This window comes from Maniola hyperantus, chromosome 13 (assembly GCF_902806685.2).
Source record: "Maniola hyperantus chromosome 13, iAphHyp1.2, whole genome shotgun sequence".
NCBI lineage: Eukaryota > Metazoa > Arthropoda > Insecta > Lepidoptera > Nymphalidae > Maniola > Maniola hyperantus.
Window position 1 is genome coordinate 13550985 of NC_048548.1, and position 19238 is coordinate 13570222.

General features: G+C 38.2%; 1 protein-coding gene across 4 annotated transcripts in view; it reads right to left on the reverse strand.

The window, feature by feature from the left end:
- Positions 1-19238, reverse strand: part of LOC117987755 (uncharacterized) — an 84540-nt gene that overhangs the window by 10048 nt on the left and 55254 nt on the right. Inside the window, exons 3-7 of one of the 4 annotated variants that reach the window (XR_011237459.1) lie at positions 18613-18799; positions 16665-16804; positions 15274-15493; positions 7444-14715; positions 615-7257 (exon numbers count right to left, since the gene is read on the reverse strand). Coding sequence is in view for 1 of the 4 variants with exons in the window: in XM_034974805.2 (XP_034830696.1) it covers positions 14624-14715; positions 15274-15493; positions 16665-16804; positions 18613-18799 (639 nt within the window). In the remaining 3 variants the exon portion in view is untranslated. Of the gene's footprint in view, positions 1-614; positions 14716-15273; positions 15494-16664; positions 16805-18612; positions 18800-19238 lie in introns of those variants that run through there. The other 3 variants (XR_011237460.1, XR_011237461.1, XM_034974805.2) reach the window with 3 other exon arrangements.

The following is a 19238-nucleotide window of genomic DNA, read 5'->3' on the forward strand; positions in this document are numbered from 1 at the left end:
AGCATTAACCAATCAGAGATGATTGCGATCGTGACATTGTAGCTGTCAAACAACCGCGGTAGGGCCACAGGTCCGATTGCAGCCAAGCACTAGAGTCTAGACTATCGAATAAGCTAGCAAACGCCATGATACTAAATTTCTAGAAATGCTTGACGTGATTTCTAATACTATTTTGATGAAAATATAAAAAAATAGACTTTATACTTTGACGTAAGATTTTTTAGACCTTTATGCATTGACTTATATATTACTTCGTATGGACAGGGCCATTGAACAAACAAAATGGCACCGACTCATTGGTGCTTTAGCACCAATGCAACCTTAGTGACGTCTGGATTTCAAACGGGTCGTTCATTAGTATCTAAGAGGTGGCGCTGATTTATTTGGTTCCAAAACCGTAAAAAATTTTGTTCGCTTGGGCATATCTTGTCATTTATATCGATGCCTTTATGGCTGTTATCTCCCAAAGCCACCATGATCCAAACAAACGTTCCTCCCAGTGTTGGGGACAATACGCAGAGAAACTTTTAGCTTTTATAACATAACGAAGGCCTGGCAGTGACTGGCTCTTAGTCCAGAAGATTTTGGTATGAAATAAAAAATCATTTTTTGTATTTACGTTTATTTGCCGCCATTAAGAACGTGACACCCAAATGACAATGTTATAATATAATACATAATCGTTAACACTATCAACAGACTGGCCAACTTAGTTGGTGCCAATCACCTGTCTATGGCAGTGGTCCGACCGCGTCGGCGAGAAAACGACTAACTATCGGCGATTTTCTCTCAAGAAACGCACAATAAACGTTCATTCCGTGTAAAAGAAAGAGTTATATCAAAAGTTGCTCTCTGACTGTTCACACTGCCGGCGACGACTCGCTTTACTATTTGTGTCGCTGAGCGACGAGCTTTCAAAAATAAATTCGCTCAGCGATATTCGTTCAGCGATGCTCGCTCGCTTGAACACGTGTAATGCGCGCGCAGGTTTGCAAAGGACTGAGCGACCGGGGCGAATGGCGCGAGTAATCGCTCGTTGTACTTGTACACTCGCTTATAGCCCGGCGACAAAACTATCGAAACACTCACTTCCCGCTGATCGCCAACTCGTTTAAGTTTCTAGTTCTACTCGTTTCTCGTTCAGTGTCGGCGGTCGGACCACTGCCTAAAGATTTGGGTTGCTTGGTGCATACGCATGAATCACGTTACACGCTTCACGTTACACGCTACACGTTACACGTACACGCTAAGTACAATCGGTAAAGTCGAATACTATTGAGCATGCCGGTTTATAGGGTGTCTAGAAATGAACTATGTAGTTACGTACTTCATGCAGTGATCGTAAAATACGTACAGAAAGTAATGTACAACGGCCATTAGAATGACATTTCGGCTTTATAGAGCGTTGTCTCTACAAAGCCAAAATAGAGACAATGCTCTACAAATCTGCTATCTCCATCTAAAGGTAGATAGTTGGCCCCGATTCTCTAGTCTCTCTCTAAACTAAATTTAGAGTATCTGCATCCTTTTCTTTGTACGAATGCTAAAAAAGAAACGGAACATGACTTTCACATTTAAAGACTCTAAATTTTAGTGCACAATACAAATTTAAACAGTAGGTTCGCGAGTGCGTGCTAAAATCACGGGTTTTACCATCTAAAAATTAAATTTAGAAATGTCAAACTGCTTCTGTCCTTTTCATATTACAATAGTAAAAAGAGGGTGCGAATACCTTAGAGCCTCAATAGCTCAACCGGTAAAGGAGTGGACTGAAAACCAAAAGGTCGACGGTTCAAACCCCGCCCGTTGCACTTTTGTCGTACCCTACTCCTAGCACAAGCCTGACGCTTAGTTGGAGAGGAAAGGGGAATATTAGTCATTTAACATGGCTAATATTCTTTAAAAAAAAAAAAAAAACTCTAAAATTAGGTTGTGCTTAGAATCGGTGCCTGTGTCCCCATGACATTACAATGACACTAAAACCAGATCGTTAAATTGTGAGAAATGAAGTTGATTGACAATCTACCGTTTAATTAGAATATCACTAGTGAAATTGTAATATTACTGATTTGACAATATACCTGCGACATATGCACCAAATAACCCTAGTTAAAGTGTTGGAAATAGGATGGTTGGTGCCGACTATATTAAATATCCAACTCGAATGTGTGTGTGGACATGTTTGGTGCCAACTAAGTTGGATCGTCTGTACAACGCACATAAATATAATATACAAACTAATAAACACATGTATCACAGAACAATTTGATAGTGCTAGAAATTGACCATACTCTTCAAAAGGTGGACGATCACAATATTTTGAAAAAGAAATGAGACAGTACACAAAAACATATTGAACATCAACACATTTATTCTGAAGATAAATTACTAAAAATAAATTAAATTAAACTAAATTAATCACGCCGATAAAGTGGTGAAATAAATTTGTGATAAATATTTTTTTTAGGGTAGCTCCCCTACATGTAAATTGGGGATGATTTTTTTTCTCGTTTACTCCATAGTGTGGGGTATCCTTGAACAGGTCTTTTAAAAATACTGTGGGTGTGTTTTCGATTTCTAGATCCGTTTGTAAAATGTTGCTAAAAAGCTGTTTTAAAGAGCTAATTTTTATTAAAATCAAGTGTAATAATCAATTTTAAAGGAAAACTATTATGGCTAAGTAGGGTTAACAGGTTAAGGTGTATGACTACGGAACCCTACACTGCACGTGGCCCGCCAAGCACTTGGCCGGTTTTTGAGATTCATTTAGAATGCCATAACAAAGGTTCATTAAACTTCTTACGAGGCCGAGGTGAAAATCTTAAAGTGACCGGACCATTAAAATATCATTCCATTAAAAGATTTGCTATCTAGGATAAGAATGCAATGTCGCCCAGAGCGTACCTATACGAGGCCAAAACAAATATTTGTGTACTCGGCAAATATTTACCCTGGCGGGTCAAGTCCTAAAACAACCTCAGAGCAAACTGTCAATATTATCACGACATATTCCGAATTATAGTCTTGCCAATATTTAATATTGCTAAATATTGTACGTCTACAGAAATATTGCCTTAGGAATATCGAAAATAGAAATTATTCTTGGAATTTCAAATCCAGTTCTAGCTGTATAAAGCCAGGGCTTCCTAGGAAAACGGTGCTGTTGGACAATAATATGTATGGAGCATACATTTTGAGATCTCACTCGCCATTTTAGCTTTGTGTCAACTGTCATGTCTAATGTACAATTTTAGTCTTTATTTTAAAGGTGAACCGTACTTTTGATATGATAGTTGACACAGAACTTACTAAAATGGCGAGTGAGATCTCAAAATGTACGCACTATAGGGTCGAGTACTATAAACTGAATCCTTGTCAGTCAAACCAGTAGGGCGATTTCTTAAAACCTGCATCATTCATCTACAATGTCACGATCGTAATCACCTGTGATTGGTTGATGCTCGCTCACTATCGGCTACAATGCATTGTTGCAACAAGAATCGCACAAATTCAGCCAATCAGAACAATTGAGATTGTAATAATGATTGATGCAGGTTTTACGAAATCAGCCTACAGGTCGAGATGGCAATCGGCTCGCATACCCGCACAGCTCCTGCGCTAACCCGGCGCGGGATAGCGCGGGTAACGTGCGGGTGTGCGGGGCGTCCCCCTACCTCATACCCCGATTGCTATATCAACCTGTCACGTACTATATATACTAGTGCCTCGATAATTGTATAGTCCTCGATAGCACAGAGTAATCTACTCGTGTGGCGATAGGTCGAGATGGCAATCGGGGAGGGAACCTCCTCCTTCTCGCTAACCCGCTAAAAAAAAATGATGATGGAGTCTATGCGAGCTAACTTGGAAGGGGTATGGCAGTTTTATGAAACCCATGACCCTAATCGGTTTCTACACGGCATTGTACATAATAGGTACTTAATCTTTTTATGTAAAAAAAAAATAACAAAATTTAATTTAATTGTAAGCGTTCAAACGTAAAATTTGATATTATGTTTCAACAGCATACAAAAACCAACGTGAAAATATAAAAGTCTAGATTATATTATATGCTAAGATTTTAGTAATTTATCTCCATTTAGCCTAAAACTAAATTAAACAAACAGACAATAGATTTCATCCTTATAATTAGTTTAGACATTTTATTAACTATATTTTTATTAAGTTTACATATTATATTTACACGGTACTTTATAAATTATATTAGCGTAACATTTTTTATTTATAGATTTTGGCACAGTGCATTGAGTAGCTCGGTCCATGGTTTAAAAAATATTTAAGAGAAGTAGGTAGTCCTAGCGCCCGCTCCCAGCGCTCTCCATACGAACGTTGTTTGATTTTAAGCTTGTTTTGTTGTATAACGACATATTAAAATGTAGACTAGCTTATGCTCGCGACTTCGTCCGCATGGACTACACAAATTTCACACCCCTATTTCACCCCCTTAGGGGTTGAATTTTCGAAAACCCTTTCTTAGCGGATGCCTACGTCATAATAGCTATCTGCATGCCAAATTTCAACCAGATCCGTCCAATAGTTTGAGCTGTGCGTTTATAGATCAATCAGTCAGTCAGTCAGTCAGTCACCGTTTCCTTTTATATATTTAAGATAACGCTGCAGCGCTGTCAGACCTCTGTTTATTAAAATATATTACGTGAGTAGGTACATGACCAGATTATATTCAGGATCCTGCTAACTACTGAACCAAAAACTGGCCAAGTGCGAGTCAGACTCGCGCACCGAGGGTGCCGTACTACAGTCGTATGTGTGCGACATTTTGTACGATAAATCAAAATAAATAAAATCCGAGGCACATCCGAGACATTCTCACGGATGACGGCGAGAACTCGGATGACGGAAGTCGGACGTAATGCGTAGGTAAGCTAGGATACAAATAGTTCTATGACTACTTCGGGGCGTATTTTCACTGACTCGGATCGGATGAGTGCAAGATCGAAGCTCTCACCATACGTCGCTCGCGCTTAGCAGAGTCTAATATCAATCATCCCATAACCACAAACTTATTTTAAACTGGAAATATTGAAAAAAAAAAATTGCAAATCGGTCCAGAAACCTCGAAAAATTAATTGTACCTACATACATTTAAAAAAAACGGGCCGAATTGAAAACCTCCTCTTTTCGAAGTCGATTAAAAAGCACGATGCTTTAATATTTTCAGTTTCAAGCCTCGTTCGCTGACAATATCTGCAACATGCTGTACAATTCAAAATATACAGCGTTTACAGCAAGTTTTCTTCTGAGTAAGCAATTACTTGGTACAGTTTTGAATAATAACACCAACCTATCCCTTGTTTATCGGACGGTCTTAATAGATAGACATATAGGAGTGATTACAAATTTCTCCACCACATTAACAAAATATTAACTAGCTATTATATTATTATTTTACCAGTGATTTCTTTCTTTAACCTAGCGAGTTACAGCTTTTGATTTGGAGACTACTTTTCTGAACTACTATATGGTTTTTATTATATTATGGTTAGGAAATATCATATGATAATGGCGATTGACAAGTATTAGAGGGGCCGGGGGATTACCAAACCCGTGATAAGTGGCACAACTTTCAAAAATAATTTTGTCTTTCTTTTTCAGGGTTCCGTACCTCAAAAGAAAAAAAGAAAGAACCTAAAATCATGAAATTTGGCAGGTGGGTAAGTCCTATAGAACAACTAAAGTAAAGAATCCGAAACCCGCGAATTTCTGGTTACACCACAAAAAATGTGTTCATTAAAAAAAATGTACTAAATCACAAATAAATGGCGATATCTTGTGCAATTTTCGAAACCCTACGTGAGCGAGTCCTACTCGTAATTGGCCAGTTTTTTCTAAATAAAAATTATGTCTCTAACTTTCTAAGTAATAAATACATAATATCAAAAATTGCGGACCTGCAGGAATCGAACCCACGTCTCCTGGGATCACATCCAACGCTCTGACTACTAAGCTACGGCACGCTTGCTGCCGGTGACGAAATTTGTGAAGTGTAGATAATATAAAAAAACTATTTAAAAAAAATTATGTCCCTTGGTTCGTTAATACATGGCCACCGTAGTGTACATACAGGGTGGACTTCAAAAACAGTGACGCTTTGAATAAACCGTGTACGAACACGGCTCCCAGTTATTTTGTTGTCAGAAATGTCACACAGAATTCGCTTCCACGTACCGCTTGTGAAATAACAAACGTACGAACTCACGAACCGAACCGAATTGACTTAGTTTAAAATAGTTATACCGTAATGGTTACTGTATCAAGCATCAAGTAAACTGATAGTCGTATACTAAGTATGTTGTTCTTTTGAGTTGAATTATTTTTGTAGTAATCGTAACGTTTTGGTAGCTAACTATTTGATTTTTAGGGTTCCGTATCTCAGAAGGAAAAAGGAACTCTTATAGGAACATTTCGTTGTCGGTTTTTCTTTATACAGATAGAAATCTGTATTTCTGTTTGTCTGTCGAGAAACCTAGAGGGTACTTTCAGTTGACCTAGAGTCATGAAATTTGGTAGGTAGGAAGGTCTTATAGCACAAATAAAGTAATAAATCCGAAAACCGTGAATTTGTGGTTACGTCCCGAAAAAGAAACCGTGTACGAACATGGCCCCCAGTTATTTTGTTGTCAGAAATGTGACACAGAATTCGGTTCCACGTAGCGCTTGTGAAATTACAAACGTACGAACCGAACCGAATTGACTTAGTTTAAAATCGATATAAATATAAACCGTAAAGACAATAGTAACTGTATCAAGCATGTATCAAGTAAACTGACAGTCTTATATTGTCTTTTGAGTTGAATTATTTTTGTAGTAATCGTAACGTCATGGTCGCTATTTGATTTTTAGGGTTCCGTACCTCAAAATGGATAAGGAACACTTCGTTGTCATCTGTCTTTCTGTCTGTCTGCCTGTCAAAAAACCTAGAGGGTATTTTCCGTTGACCTAGAATCATGAAATTTGGTAGGTCGTATAGCACAAATAAATGAATAAATCCAAAAACCGTGAATTTCTCGTTGCATCGCAAAAAAAATTAAAATATGTTCATGAACAAATAATAATTAATATTTTCAACTTTTAAAGTAAGATAACTATACCAAGTGGGGTATCATATGAAAGGGCTTTACCTGTCTATTCTAAAACCGATTTTTATTCATTTTTATGCACAACCGTTTTTGATTTAGCGTGCAAAATGTCCAAAAAATACGACTGTACTACGGAACCCTCTGTACGCGAGTCTGACTCGCACTTGGCTGTTTTTTGTTTAAGACTAATTTTTAAAAAACTTTTAGTAACAAGAAGCATTATTCCATCATCTACATTTTGGGCATAACAGCATAGAGTTATAATACTAGCATAACAGTTTTTGATTTATCGTGCAAAATGTCAAAAAAATACGACTGTACTAACCTTGGTGCGCGAGTCTGACTCGCACATGGCCGGTTTTTCGTTTAAGACTAACTTTAAAAAATATATTTTTAGTAACAAGAAGCATTATTCCATCATCTACATTTTAGGGATCATAAAATTACATAAACACCACATTAATCAAACAAGATTGCTGTTTCAAACTCAAAAACTTCAAACCCAAACTTTTATCATAAAAAATCCATTCACTGTGCAAAAAAAGTTGCGGACGGAAAAATCGAGATTAATGTATGAATAATATAAAAAAGTGTTACTTACACTTTTTATATTCATACATTAATCTTTATATATTTTTTATATATAAAATTCAAAGTCCTGACTGACTGACTGACAGACTTATATATCAACGCACAGCCTAAACCGCTGGTCCTAGAGACATGAAATTTTGAGGGTGTGTTCTTTGTAAAGAGTAGGTATCCAATAACAAAGGATTTTCCGAAATTCCACCCCTAAGTGGGTTAAATAGGGGACGAAAGTTTGTATGAAAGTCCGTCATTTTTCAAGTTATTTACATGAAAATTGGTATTTGGATTTTCGGTCACAAATGAAGAAATATGTATTCCAGGATTTCTGGAAATTCAACCCCCACCTCGATTTTCTAAATTCCACCCGAGCGAAGCCGCGGCGGGTCAACTAGTCAATACCCTTATTATAAATGCGAAAGTGTGTTTGTTTGTTGGTTCATTGGTTTGTCCTTCAAACACGTCGCAAAGGTGCAACGGATTGACGTGATTTTTTGCATGGGTATAGATGAAGTCATAATTAAACTAACATTACCCAGTAAGCATTGGGTAGACCTAGGTGAGTATGGGTAAACTCCGAATTAAAACTTTTTTTTAAAATTGATATAGCGAGCTAACGAGCAGGTGGGTCACCTGATGTTAAGTGATTACCGCCGCCCATGAATATTTGCAGCACCAGAGGAACCGCCGATGCGTTGCGAGCCTTTTAGGAATTTTGGTCCGCCCCTTGAATAACCCCATTTCATTATTATTTGGACATTACCGAAGAACCTTGGGTAATACTAAGTATATACCTTCATTTATTTTAAATCTATTCTGTTAAAATAGTTTTAATTATAATTTTAAGTAATCTCTTTTGGCCTTCTGTTATACCTAGATTTAAATTTAAATAATAATTATGTATTTACGCTGTTGATTACTTTCAAATAAACAAAATAAAAATAAAAAATACCCGGGTAAACCTAAGTTTATTCCAACTTCCAACCTTACCCGTAACATATATAAAAAGTAATATAAAGAGCCGTAAAACATGGACCGAGCGTACCAATTTTTACTCTAAGATGAAGATTTTATAGGTTAGAATAATAAAATAGTTAAGATATTAACTGTACGACACTTAAAATAATTGGCAGTACTTATGCGAACAGATACCCAGAGAAGTGCCTTTGTTATAAGACTAAAATTAGCTTCAATTTAATTAAGCTTAAGTATTCGTTGGCCGAATAAGATTAATTGTGTTATATCTAAGTAAGAGCTCTTTCACACTAGCGTTTCTGCTGCGTGGGGCGTTTGAAAAACGTTTGCGCAGAGCGTTCGCCGCGACAACGCGATGTATGCACCTGGTTAAGGCTGTTTTTCCATCAGTACGCTTATTATAAGATTTTACGTCTCACCAACGTTGCTAGAATTCGAGAGGCGAAACACAATAACGTCAAAGTGAAATGGACCTAAGGAGCCTTGAATTAAAGTCAAAAATTCAATGCCACTGATTTTAATTTCGCAACGTTTCCGCTTGGACGCTGGCTATAGATGTGTAGACAAACTTGAGCTTTAAAACAAGGCAGTTAAGGTACAGTTTACTATAACGCGGAAGTGTTTCGACACTCGAATACTATCAACGTTGGTGGGACATCAAATGAGCTATATGCTTCAGTGTTATGGATGTGTGTGATGCCAATCATTTTCATTACTCCACATATCTTAAATTTGGTGGAAACGGTTTTCTTATTTTATTACGATAATTTTTGTCTACAATCACTACCCATAATATAAATGCAAAATTATCTTTGTTTGTTGGTCTGTCATTCACGCCGCAACGGCTTCAACGCAACGACGTGATTTTTTGCATGGATATAGTTAAAGAAAAAGACTGTATTTTTAAAAAACATAAATCCACTCGAACGAAGGTGCGGACATCAACTTGTAAAATATAATTTCAAATAGTTTGCGTTTGTACCTATAGGTATGACGCTATACCGTACCGTTCAGGTTTTATTAACGCAGCGCGTACATCGCGTTGTAGCGGTATCAGATTTGGGTATACTCCTACGCTGTATAAGTGTGAAGAGGCTCTTATAGTCAAAAACATTCTACTGATCCTTGGTTTAACTAGACTAGACTCAAGACTCAGCAAGAGATTTGGCTAATCATAAACTTGGAAAACATAACATAACCATCCATTTATTTATTTTTTTAATTCAATTTTGATTTTTTCTAAAGCTAGACGCACATTGGTTACCATCTTCCATCCGACACTACCTTCTCATGTAAAGGTTGATTGCAACAGCGTGCTCTCACGTTCGACTTGAAGCGACCATGGAGAGCACTCAGTTTAGTACACACAGTCATCATCATGATCAACCCATCGCCGGCTCACTGCAGAGCACGGGTCTCCTCTCAGAGTGAGAAGGGTTTGGCCATAGTCTACCACGCTGGCCATGTGCGGATTGGTAGACTTCACACACCTTTGAGAACATTATGGAGAACTCTCAGGTATGCAGGTTTCCTCACGATGTTTTCCTTCACCGTTAAAGCAAGTGATATTAATTAAAACGCACATAACTCCAAAAAAGTTAGAGGTGCGTGCCCGGGATCGAACCCCCGACTTCCGATTAGAAGGTGGACGTCCTAACCACTAGGCTATCACAGCTTACACACAGTGATAGAGCCTCAATAGCTCAACCGGTATAGGAGTGAACTGAAAACCGAAAGGTCGACGGTTCAAATCCCGCCCGTTGCACTATTGTCGTACCTACTCCTAGCACAAGCCTGACGCTTAATTGGAGAGGAAAGGGGAACATTAGTCATTTAATATGGCTAATATTCTTTAAAAAAAAAAAAAAAAAAAGTGCTTTAAAGAAAGTTGCTCAGGCGAGTGTAGCCAATTTGTGCCCAACCTAATAGGTTTTAGAGCTCGTATTGAGTATCGACTTTCACCCTTTGACTATTCGATCTCAGGTCGAAGGTTTGGGCTTTGACAAACACCTCTTGCGGTTCCCCAGACCTCGGTCTTTGATTTTAAGTTATTTTCACCCCGTTCGTAAATCCGCCAATGGCTGCCTGACCACTGGTGCGGAGCTAGTTAGAAGAGCGAAGCGAGAAAGTGATGCGGAGCGGAATTGCGGACGGTGTTTTGTGTTTTCTATACGCCGAGCTAGCCCCGCTCCACTGCGCTCCGCTGCGCTTCTCAGCTCCACTTCCCCGCTCCGCTTTAAAAATGTATGATTTTTCAAACTAGTCCGCAAATGCGTGTCTAATTTTGCAAAATTTGGTACACAGTTAGCTTACATCCCGGGAGAGGATATTGGCTACTTTTTATCCCGGTAAATTAAAGAGTTCCCACGGGATTTTTAAAAACCTAAATCCATGCGGACGAAGTCGCGGGCATTATCTGGTTTGTTAGTATTTGCAACGCTCCGCTCCGCACTTCTCCGCACCAGGCAGCTTTAAATATGGAATGAAAACGTTATTATACAATTTTGGTCGATACGTTACTCCGTTACTTTTTTACAAGGAAACTGTTGTTTAATTGGTTAAACCAAGGAACGCCGAAGCTTCGTTTATTGACTACAACATTCATACAAATTGGGTATTTTCCGACTTTTGAATTTGATAAATATTATTACTTCATTATAAACTACAATAAAAATAATGACGTACGCTGAAAAAAATATTAAAATCCAACAAAGATTTACAAAGTTACAGGCATTTTAAGTTTGGAGTGGGAGGGTCTTCTATCCCTTTCTCGCAAAACGAAAGTTTGTATGAAACCGCACGAAGCTACTATGGCATTAGTAGGTGTGACGTCAAACTGCTGTATCGCTATCTCTGTCTAATCAGAAATATTTAAATGCTTATAACTTTTTTGTTATTTGATCGATTTAATTAGTTTCTTCAGTTTACTTCATTATTTTTATCCTTGTTTATAATAAAGTAATAAAAAAATTGGAGTGAAATACCCAATTATTTATTTATTAATAGCTTAATTCCAAATTCAACATTTCATTCAAACTCATATTCAAGACAGAAAAAGAATTATTATATAAGCTACGAAGTACTTACAAGTAAGAAAATAGAGGCCATGAAAATCGATTGTAGGTGGTACGTTTCGTTGTAAACAAAAATTTAATTAAAGAATCAATGTGAATTGTCACAAGTAATTCTTAGATTTGTTTTACATTTATAAGTGATTTTGAATAAGAAATCGGCTATCTATACTCACATCTGGTTTTGGTCGGTGTACATCCGACATGTTTCGGAACCGTACGGCACGTGGTAAACTGCAGCAACGGACCGATGAGTGCACTGTGAAAAGTTAAAGACCCCGGACGTCTCCGAAACTAGTCGGGCCTACACCGACAAAGGTCGGACATGTGAGGGTATATCCGATTTTTTAATTAATTATATACTAAAGTGTGAGTGACAATACACGTAAACATAATTTGTATTAAACAACATTCATATTTATGAGTAATTAATTTATTTTACAGATAAGTATTATTTAATTTTGTCAACTCTGGCTCCCTTCACAACACATGTAAATATAATTACAAATTTTACGTGTAAGAAAACATCGAAATTCAGTGCTGGCTATATTTATAGAATTTATTTCCTCAATTATATAATATATTAATATTTTATACGACTTTTATATTTCCACCCACGCTTATCACTTTTTTACCAGAAATAATTATACTTACGAAATCTTTATTAAATGAATACTGTAAAATATCTAATGCATATTATTTACAAAACAAACGAAAAGCCATTATAAAAGTCAAGAAAATTTTACAACAATAGCTTAGCTACAATAATAAGACCGATTTTTATCCGACAACAACCGATTTTCGACTGAAAAGCAGTTAGATTTTACGTTGACTTTTTGTTCGCTAAATTGTTTGTTGTACACTATCTGTCAACTAAATTGACATGTTCGGTCAACTTTTGTCGGACTGACTATTATAATCTGACTGATTGACATATCAAACAGCTCAAGCCACTGGGTTTAAAAACATAAAATGCTGTATAGTTTCTTTTTATCATTCCGTTACACGTTAGCCCTTGATTGCGATCTCACCTGGTGGTAAGTGATGATGCAGTCTAAGGTGGAAACGAACTAACTTGGAGGGGGTATGGTAGTGTAGTGTAGTTCTGTAGTGTATTAAGTATCCTGTAGTGTAAACAGAGAGCCGCTGGATTCAGGCGTCGCAAGACCGTGGCCCGTGAAAGTTCCTTCAAAAGACCTATGGATGTCTATTGGTTGATCATGATGAGTGTAGTGTGTAGACATTTCTATATAACGTAGGAAAATCCTCACTAAGAGAGGTCACTTCCAGAAATTCGACTCGAGCGAAGCCGGGGCGGGTCTCATAGTCATTATAATAATCTCTGTAATTTGGCAAAAACAGCCCTTGTTATTTCAGAAGCATCTAAAGATGGCTGCCGAAAAGTATATAATTCGAAACGAGTTAATACCGTATTTCTTTGTCTTAAACAGCGGTAGGCTTCCGGGAAAGCCTTTCAAGTTAATAAAAGTTGCAAAATAATAAGAAAGAGGGGTTCCAAGACTGCCATTTAATTACGTTTTGAATAAGCAGATGCTTCTGTTAAAAGTGCCTAGTTTTTTCCGAAGAATGCTTTTAAGTAAAGCACTAGATAGAATGAAAATTTTTGTGATTGTTTTATGGGTCTTAATATTTTTTACAGTTTATTATTTGAAAGATTTGTTCATTTTATGAATTTATAGTACCTATAGTTGCTAATTCGGTTTCTGCCCAACTTAATTGACAGGTTTTAAAACATATGGCATCCCTTTCACATTATACTGTATGGAAGAAGATGGCATTGCTTTTGACCTATCAATTCAGTTTAGAGATTGTGTACAACCAAATTAGCGCAATTATTTACTTATATAAACTTCACATAGAATAGAAAGGGTTTAGCCATAGTTCACCACGCTGACCAATTGCAAATTGGCAGTTTTCATAACTCTCACGCTGTTTTCTTCCACCGGTAAAGCAAAAGATAACATGATAGTAACGCATATACCTCCGAAGAGTTAGATTTGCCCGGGATGGAACCCAGGCCTCCGAATAGGCTATTACCACTCTGCTATTACCGCTTCACATTAAATAAATGCTTAGTACTACAATTGCCAGCTTATTGAAGTTAGTTTGATGAATTGTACAATATTTGACTCATCCGATGTCACGCGACCTTTGGTGGGGCAGCCATCTTGAATCGATTTGTATGAATACGGATGTTTGAAGGTATTTTGGCCAGTCTCGTTTCGACTCGAGACTCACGACTATTAAATACTTTTCGTGTTTAGGTCGCGATTTTGATTGAGTGGTTATTATTATTATTATTTTTAATAGACTAAGCAGTTTTCGTTGATGCGTCTATATCAGAAATGCTTTGAGTTTTCCAAATGCTTGTCCAATCTATTCTTGAACTGATTAACAGAACTCGACATAACCACATTCTTAGGCAATTTATTCCATATGTGAACAACTCTGTAGATCAGAAATTGTTTTAATGGATTTGACGATGGCAATTGATATTGTAGCTTCATATCATGTCCCCTGAGGATTGCTCCTTCTCGGAAACATGCTCTCAAAATTTGGGACATTATAATTATTATATTATACGGTTGCAGTAGCAATTGCGTCCTAGTCAAATAAATAATGCAGTTAGGTTATTTAACATATTAAAACTCTCGATAAGCCTCTACGAGTTGTAATTTATGTCCCCGCGCAAGCTTTATATGAGAGCGCATTTTAATAAATTACCCAAAAATTAGTTAAATTAATCCTGCTTTTCTGAATTTTGATTTTACAATTTGAAAAGAGTGGGTGGAACATTTTAACTACCTATGTACTATCGTTTATACAATAATTAAACTCTATATCTGTTGACGCTTAGAGTTCACTCAAGGCACTGTATTTAGAAAACATAATATGTACTGCGAAACACGCCGCCAACACCACCGCCGTTTTGGTGGAACTCGAACCTGTGGACAAGGAATCAAAGTCAAAGTCAGATAATTTATTCAAAATCCATACTAATATTATAAATGCGAAAGTGTGTCTCTCTGTCTGTCCGTCTGTCTGTCTGTCTGTCTGTCTGTCTGTCTGTCTGCTAGCCTTTCACGGCCCATCCGTTCAACCGATTCTGACGAAATTTAGTACAGGTATAGCTTGCATCCTAGGGAATGTCATAGGCTACTTTTTATCCCAGAAAATCAAAGAGTTCCCGCGGGATTTTGAAAAACGTAAATCCACGTGGACGAAGTCGCGGGCATCAGCTAGTAGGAAATAAATTACACTTGAAAACGGCAAGCAGCGCAAGTGCGCCTCTTATCGAGAGTTACATTTTTGTTCCGTTTGCCGTGGAGACCCTGGGGCCATGGAGACTTAGTGCTAAAAAAAATACGAGACATTTCACCGCGATTAATAGCCTCATCTGGTGACAGAAGGGCTGGCTTATTCTATGAGCAACGGATCAGCCTGGCTGTCCAGCGCGGAAATGCAGCCAGTATTCTGGGCACCATTCACACACACTGACTTACCAGATGCAGTGTACATAGACAAGTGAGGTGACCGGGCGACGACGAGGCTGGCGTTAGTAGACCTGGTGTAAGGTGGCCTGCTGGGCTGCGTGGCCTCACACCGGATGGCCATGTACCCTCTGCCGGTAGCTACCCTGACTCGGAGTGGGCGCCAACTGGAACGGAGTCCGTATTCGTCTGCTTGTGATACTTCTGTGTTGTCGTTCATCCAGGGTTCCGTCTATAAGAAAGAAGGAGATTAAAATATGAGCACTGCAATATAGAAGACACGACGGCCTCCCTGGAGCAGTAGTGAGAATTGTAGTCTTATTAGTGAGAGATCCCGGGTTCGATTCCCGGCAGGGGAAATTTGGAATTTTATTATTTCTGAATTTTCTCTAGTTTGGTCCGGTGGAAGGCAAAGGTTCCTTTTAAATTTTTGTCAATAATTATATTCATCATCATCATCATAATCATCATCAGCCTGTGGATGTCCACTGTTGGGCAAAGGCCTTCCCTAAAGAGCGCCACCACACCCCGGTCCTCAGCCTTCCTCATGCAGCCACTTCCCACCAGCCTCTTTATATCGTCGGTCCATCGTGCTGGAGGGCGTCCCACACTACCCTTGCTTAAACGTGGTCTCCACTCAAGGACTTTGCGGCTCCAACGGCCATCGCCTCTACGACAGGCATGACCTGCCCACTGCCACTTCAGCTTGCTAATAGTTTGGGCTATGTCAGTGACCTTGGTTCTCCTGCGGATCTCCTCATTTCGAATCTTATCCCTCAGGTTTGAAATGATTATATTAGCAAAAGAAATTCACTTTCACAGAAAGGGGAACAGAAAAGTTTTAGAGTCGTAACGGTTTTAGTGCGAAGATAAAAAGGTTACGCACTTTTCCAAGGTGAGATAAACTGTTACTCTCGAGTCATAAAAAACTCTCTGTGTTTAAATAGTTTCCACTCTTTAACCGCTCCAGACATTAATTTCCTGCCTTCAAAGCTAGAAAATAGGTATTTGAAAGTCTTAATTTTACGCAAAATAATAAAAAAACGGCCTATGACTTCTATCAATGCTAAAGCGACATTTTTTAGGGTTTCGTACCTCAAAAAGAAAAACGGAACCCTTATAGGATCACTTTGTTGTCTGTCTGTCTGTCCGTCCGTCCGTTCGTCCGTTCGACTTTTTATTTATTTTCATGCATTATGTTTTTAAATTATCGTGCAATATGTCGAAAAAATATGACTGTAGTACGGAGCCCTCGGTGCGCGAGCCTGACTCGCACTTGGCCGGTTTTTTTTTTATAGACTACCACTTGGCTGCAATCAGACCTAGGTGGCAAGTGATTTCAGAAGCTGATTTCAAAAAGCAAAGGAATCCGTTCTGAGCGAGTGAGATGAAAAGATAATTACCCTCTCTGGTTTCCCATCGACGTACCACACGATGTTGGCTGGCGGCATGGCAGGCTTAGTCGAGCAGTTGAGGAGCACGTCCTCTCCAAGTTGCACGGTGCCAGAGGCCCCTGTGATCACTGGGTCTTCTTTCAGCGTCACTGTTTGAAGAGAAATAAACTTTTTTAGCGTTTAAACTATTGTGAGTGATTTCCACCATACATATCTCACACCCGGCTTTACTCACGTATTTAGTCGACATTAGCCCGACTAAACGCCACCACCATCCTCCCAGCAGGCTGTGCGGGCAGCAGCGGCACGCAGTCTCAACCACGGCGCGTGCAACTGAGTCCCTTTGAAAAAGGACCCCGAATGTGTTCGAAACTAGTCGGGCTAACGTTGACTAAACACGTGAGTAATGCCGGGCGTGAGATATCTAAATATATAAAAGGAAAAGGTAACTGAATGACTGACTGACTGATCTATCAACGCACAGCTCAAACAACTGGACGTATCGGGCTTAAATTTGGCATGCAGATAGCTATTATGACGTAGGCATCCGCTAAGGAAGGATTTTTGAAAATTCAACCCCTAAGGAGGTAAATAAGGGGTTTAGAAATTTATGTAGTCCACGCGGATGAAGTCGCAAGCATAAGCTAGTATTGTTTAAGAGAAATAAACTGTTATTTCATGATTCGTCATCATAATCTCAACTTCTCGGGTCTCCTCTTACAATGACGAGTTTAGGCTATAGAAAGAAAGAAAAAAAGAAAAGACGTTTATTTTGGAAACAATGCCATAGATCACCATCTTATAACTAAGAGCTGTTTATTCCGGCGCTTCTTCCACCTGAGCATGAGCTCAACGTGCTTCAACAAGAGAAGCGCCGGAACAAACTGTCATGTGTGGCACAACCCGAAAAAGGATCCCAGCTCGGCATTATGCTGTATGCCTTGATGTACAAGAACATACAGCGCTGATTTTCAGCCTGGACCCTGAACCGAGTGACGCCACGAAATCATAAACTATCAACTACTTACAATAATAAAATAATAAATATTGTTTACCATGCTTGTCACATGCGGATTGGCAGAGTTCACGCACCTTAGAGAACATTACGGAAAACTCTAAGGTTTGCAGATTTCCTCACTATGTGTTCCTATTCTCCTTTAAAGTATGCGATCTCCGAAAAGCTAGAGATGCGGGATTGAAATGAAGCATAGACTCCCGAATAGGAGACCAAGGTCTTAACGACTTGGCTATCACTGTACAGCGGCAGAAAGTAATTGTAGAAAGAGATAACGGATTTGTAGAGCATTGTCTCTGTCGTTTGAGACCGACAAAACGTCACGTATGAGTGACAGAGACAACGCTCTACAAAGCCGAAATGTCATTGTAAAGGCCTATGTACATTACTTTCTGCCGCGTATTGTACATCTGCCATGGGATCTTCAAAAACCTCAATCGACGCGGACGTAGTCGCGAGCATCAGCTAGTAGACTATAAAATTATTTAAATAAATTACATAAGAATAAGATAGAATAGAATAGAATAGAATAGAATAGAATAGAATAGAATAGAATAGAATAGAATAGAATAGAATAGAATAGAATAGAATAGAATAGAATAGAATAGAATAGAATAGAATAGAATAAGATAGAATAGAATAGAATAGAATAGAATAGAATAGAATAGAATAGAATAGAATAGAATAGAATAGAATAGAATAGAATAGAATAGAATAGAATAGAATAGAATAGAATAGAATAGAATAGAATAGAATAGAATAGAATAGAATGTATAGAATATAATGTTTTTTTATTCATGTAAACTTTTACAAGTGCTTATGAATAGTCAGGTAGTTTTAATTTACCACTGGTTCGGAATGCCGTTCCTACCGAGAAGAACCAGCAAGAAACTCGGCGGTTGCTCTTTTTAATTTTTCAATATTATAATAATATGTACTTACCAGCAACGGTCAAATACTTGGTCTGGTTGACGACAGCGAACCTCGGGCCTTCAGTGGACACCTCACACGTGAACGAGATCCTGGTGTTGTACTTCTTGGGCAGAACTACGCTGATGGAACAGCTGTGCATGTTGCAGGCGCCCCGGGAGACCCCGCCGGCTGTGGTGTTGAAAGTCCTCGTTGGGGGCTGCACAAAAAAGTTAGAGTTTTTATTTTACTCTAAACAAGGTGATGCCTGCAACTTCTTTCGAGTATGTTTCGGTTTTTTTGAAAATCCCGTGGAAATTATATGTTCTGGTATAAAAAGTAGCCTAAATCCGTCTAAGTGCAGATTTCACGAACATCTTAGTGACGTTTAACCGAGGAATAAATTGGGCGTAATTTTATTTTATTTTATTCGTTTATTTGCAATCGACAGCGATACATACAATATAATTTTACATAATAACAGACTGAAAATAAGGTCAAATAGGATTACAATTTTTTACACATTACTGAAATAGATATTAATTATAAATTTATACGTTTGATAATTTAAACAAGCTGACAAGACCAAGTCAAGACAAGTTTTACTGACAGTTTTTGTATTGAACATCTGCCAAAATATCAAATTTACTCTCGGATAA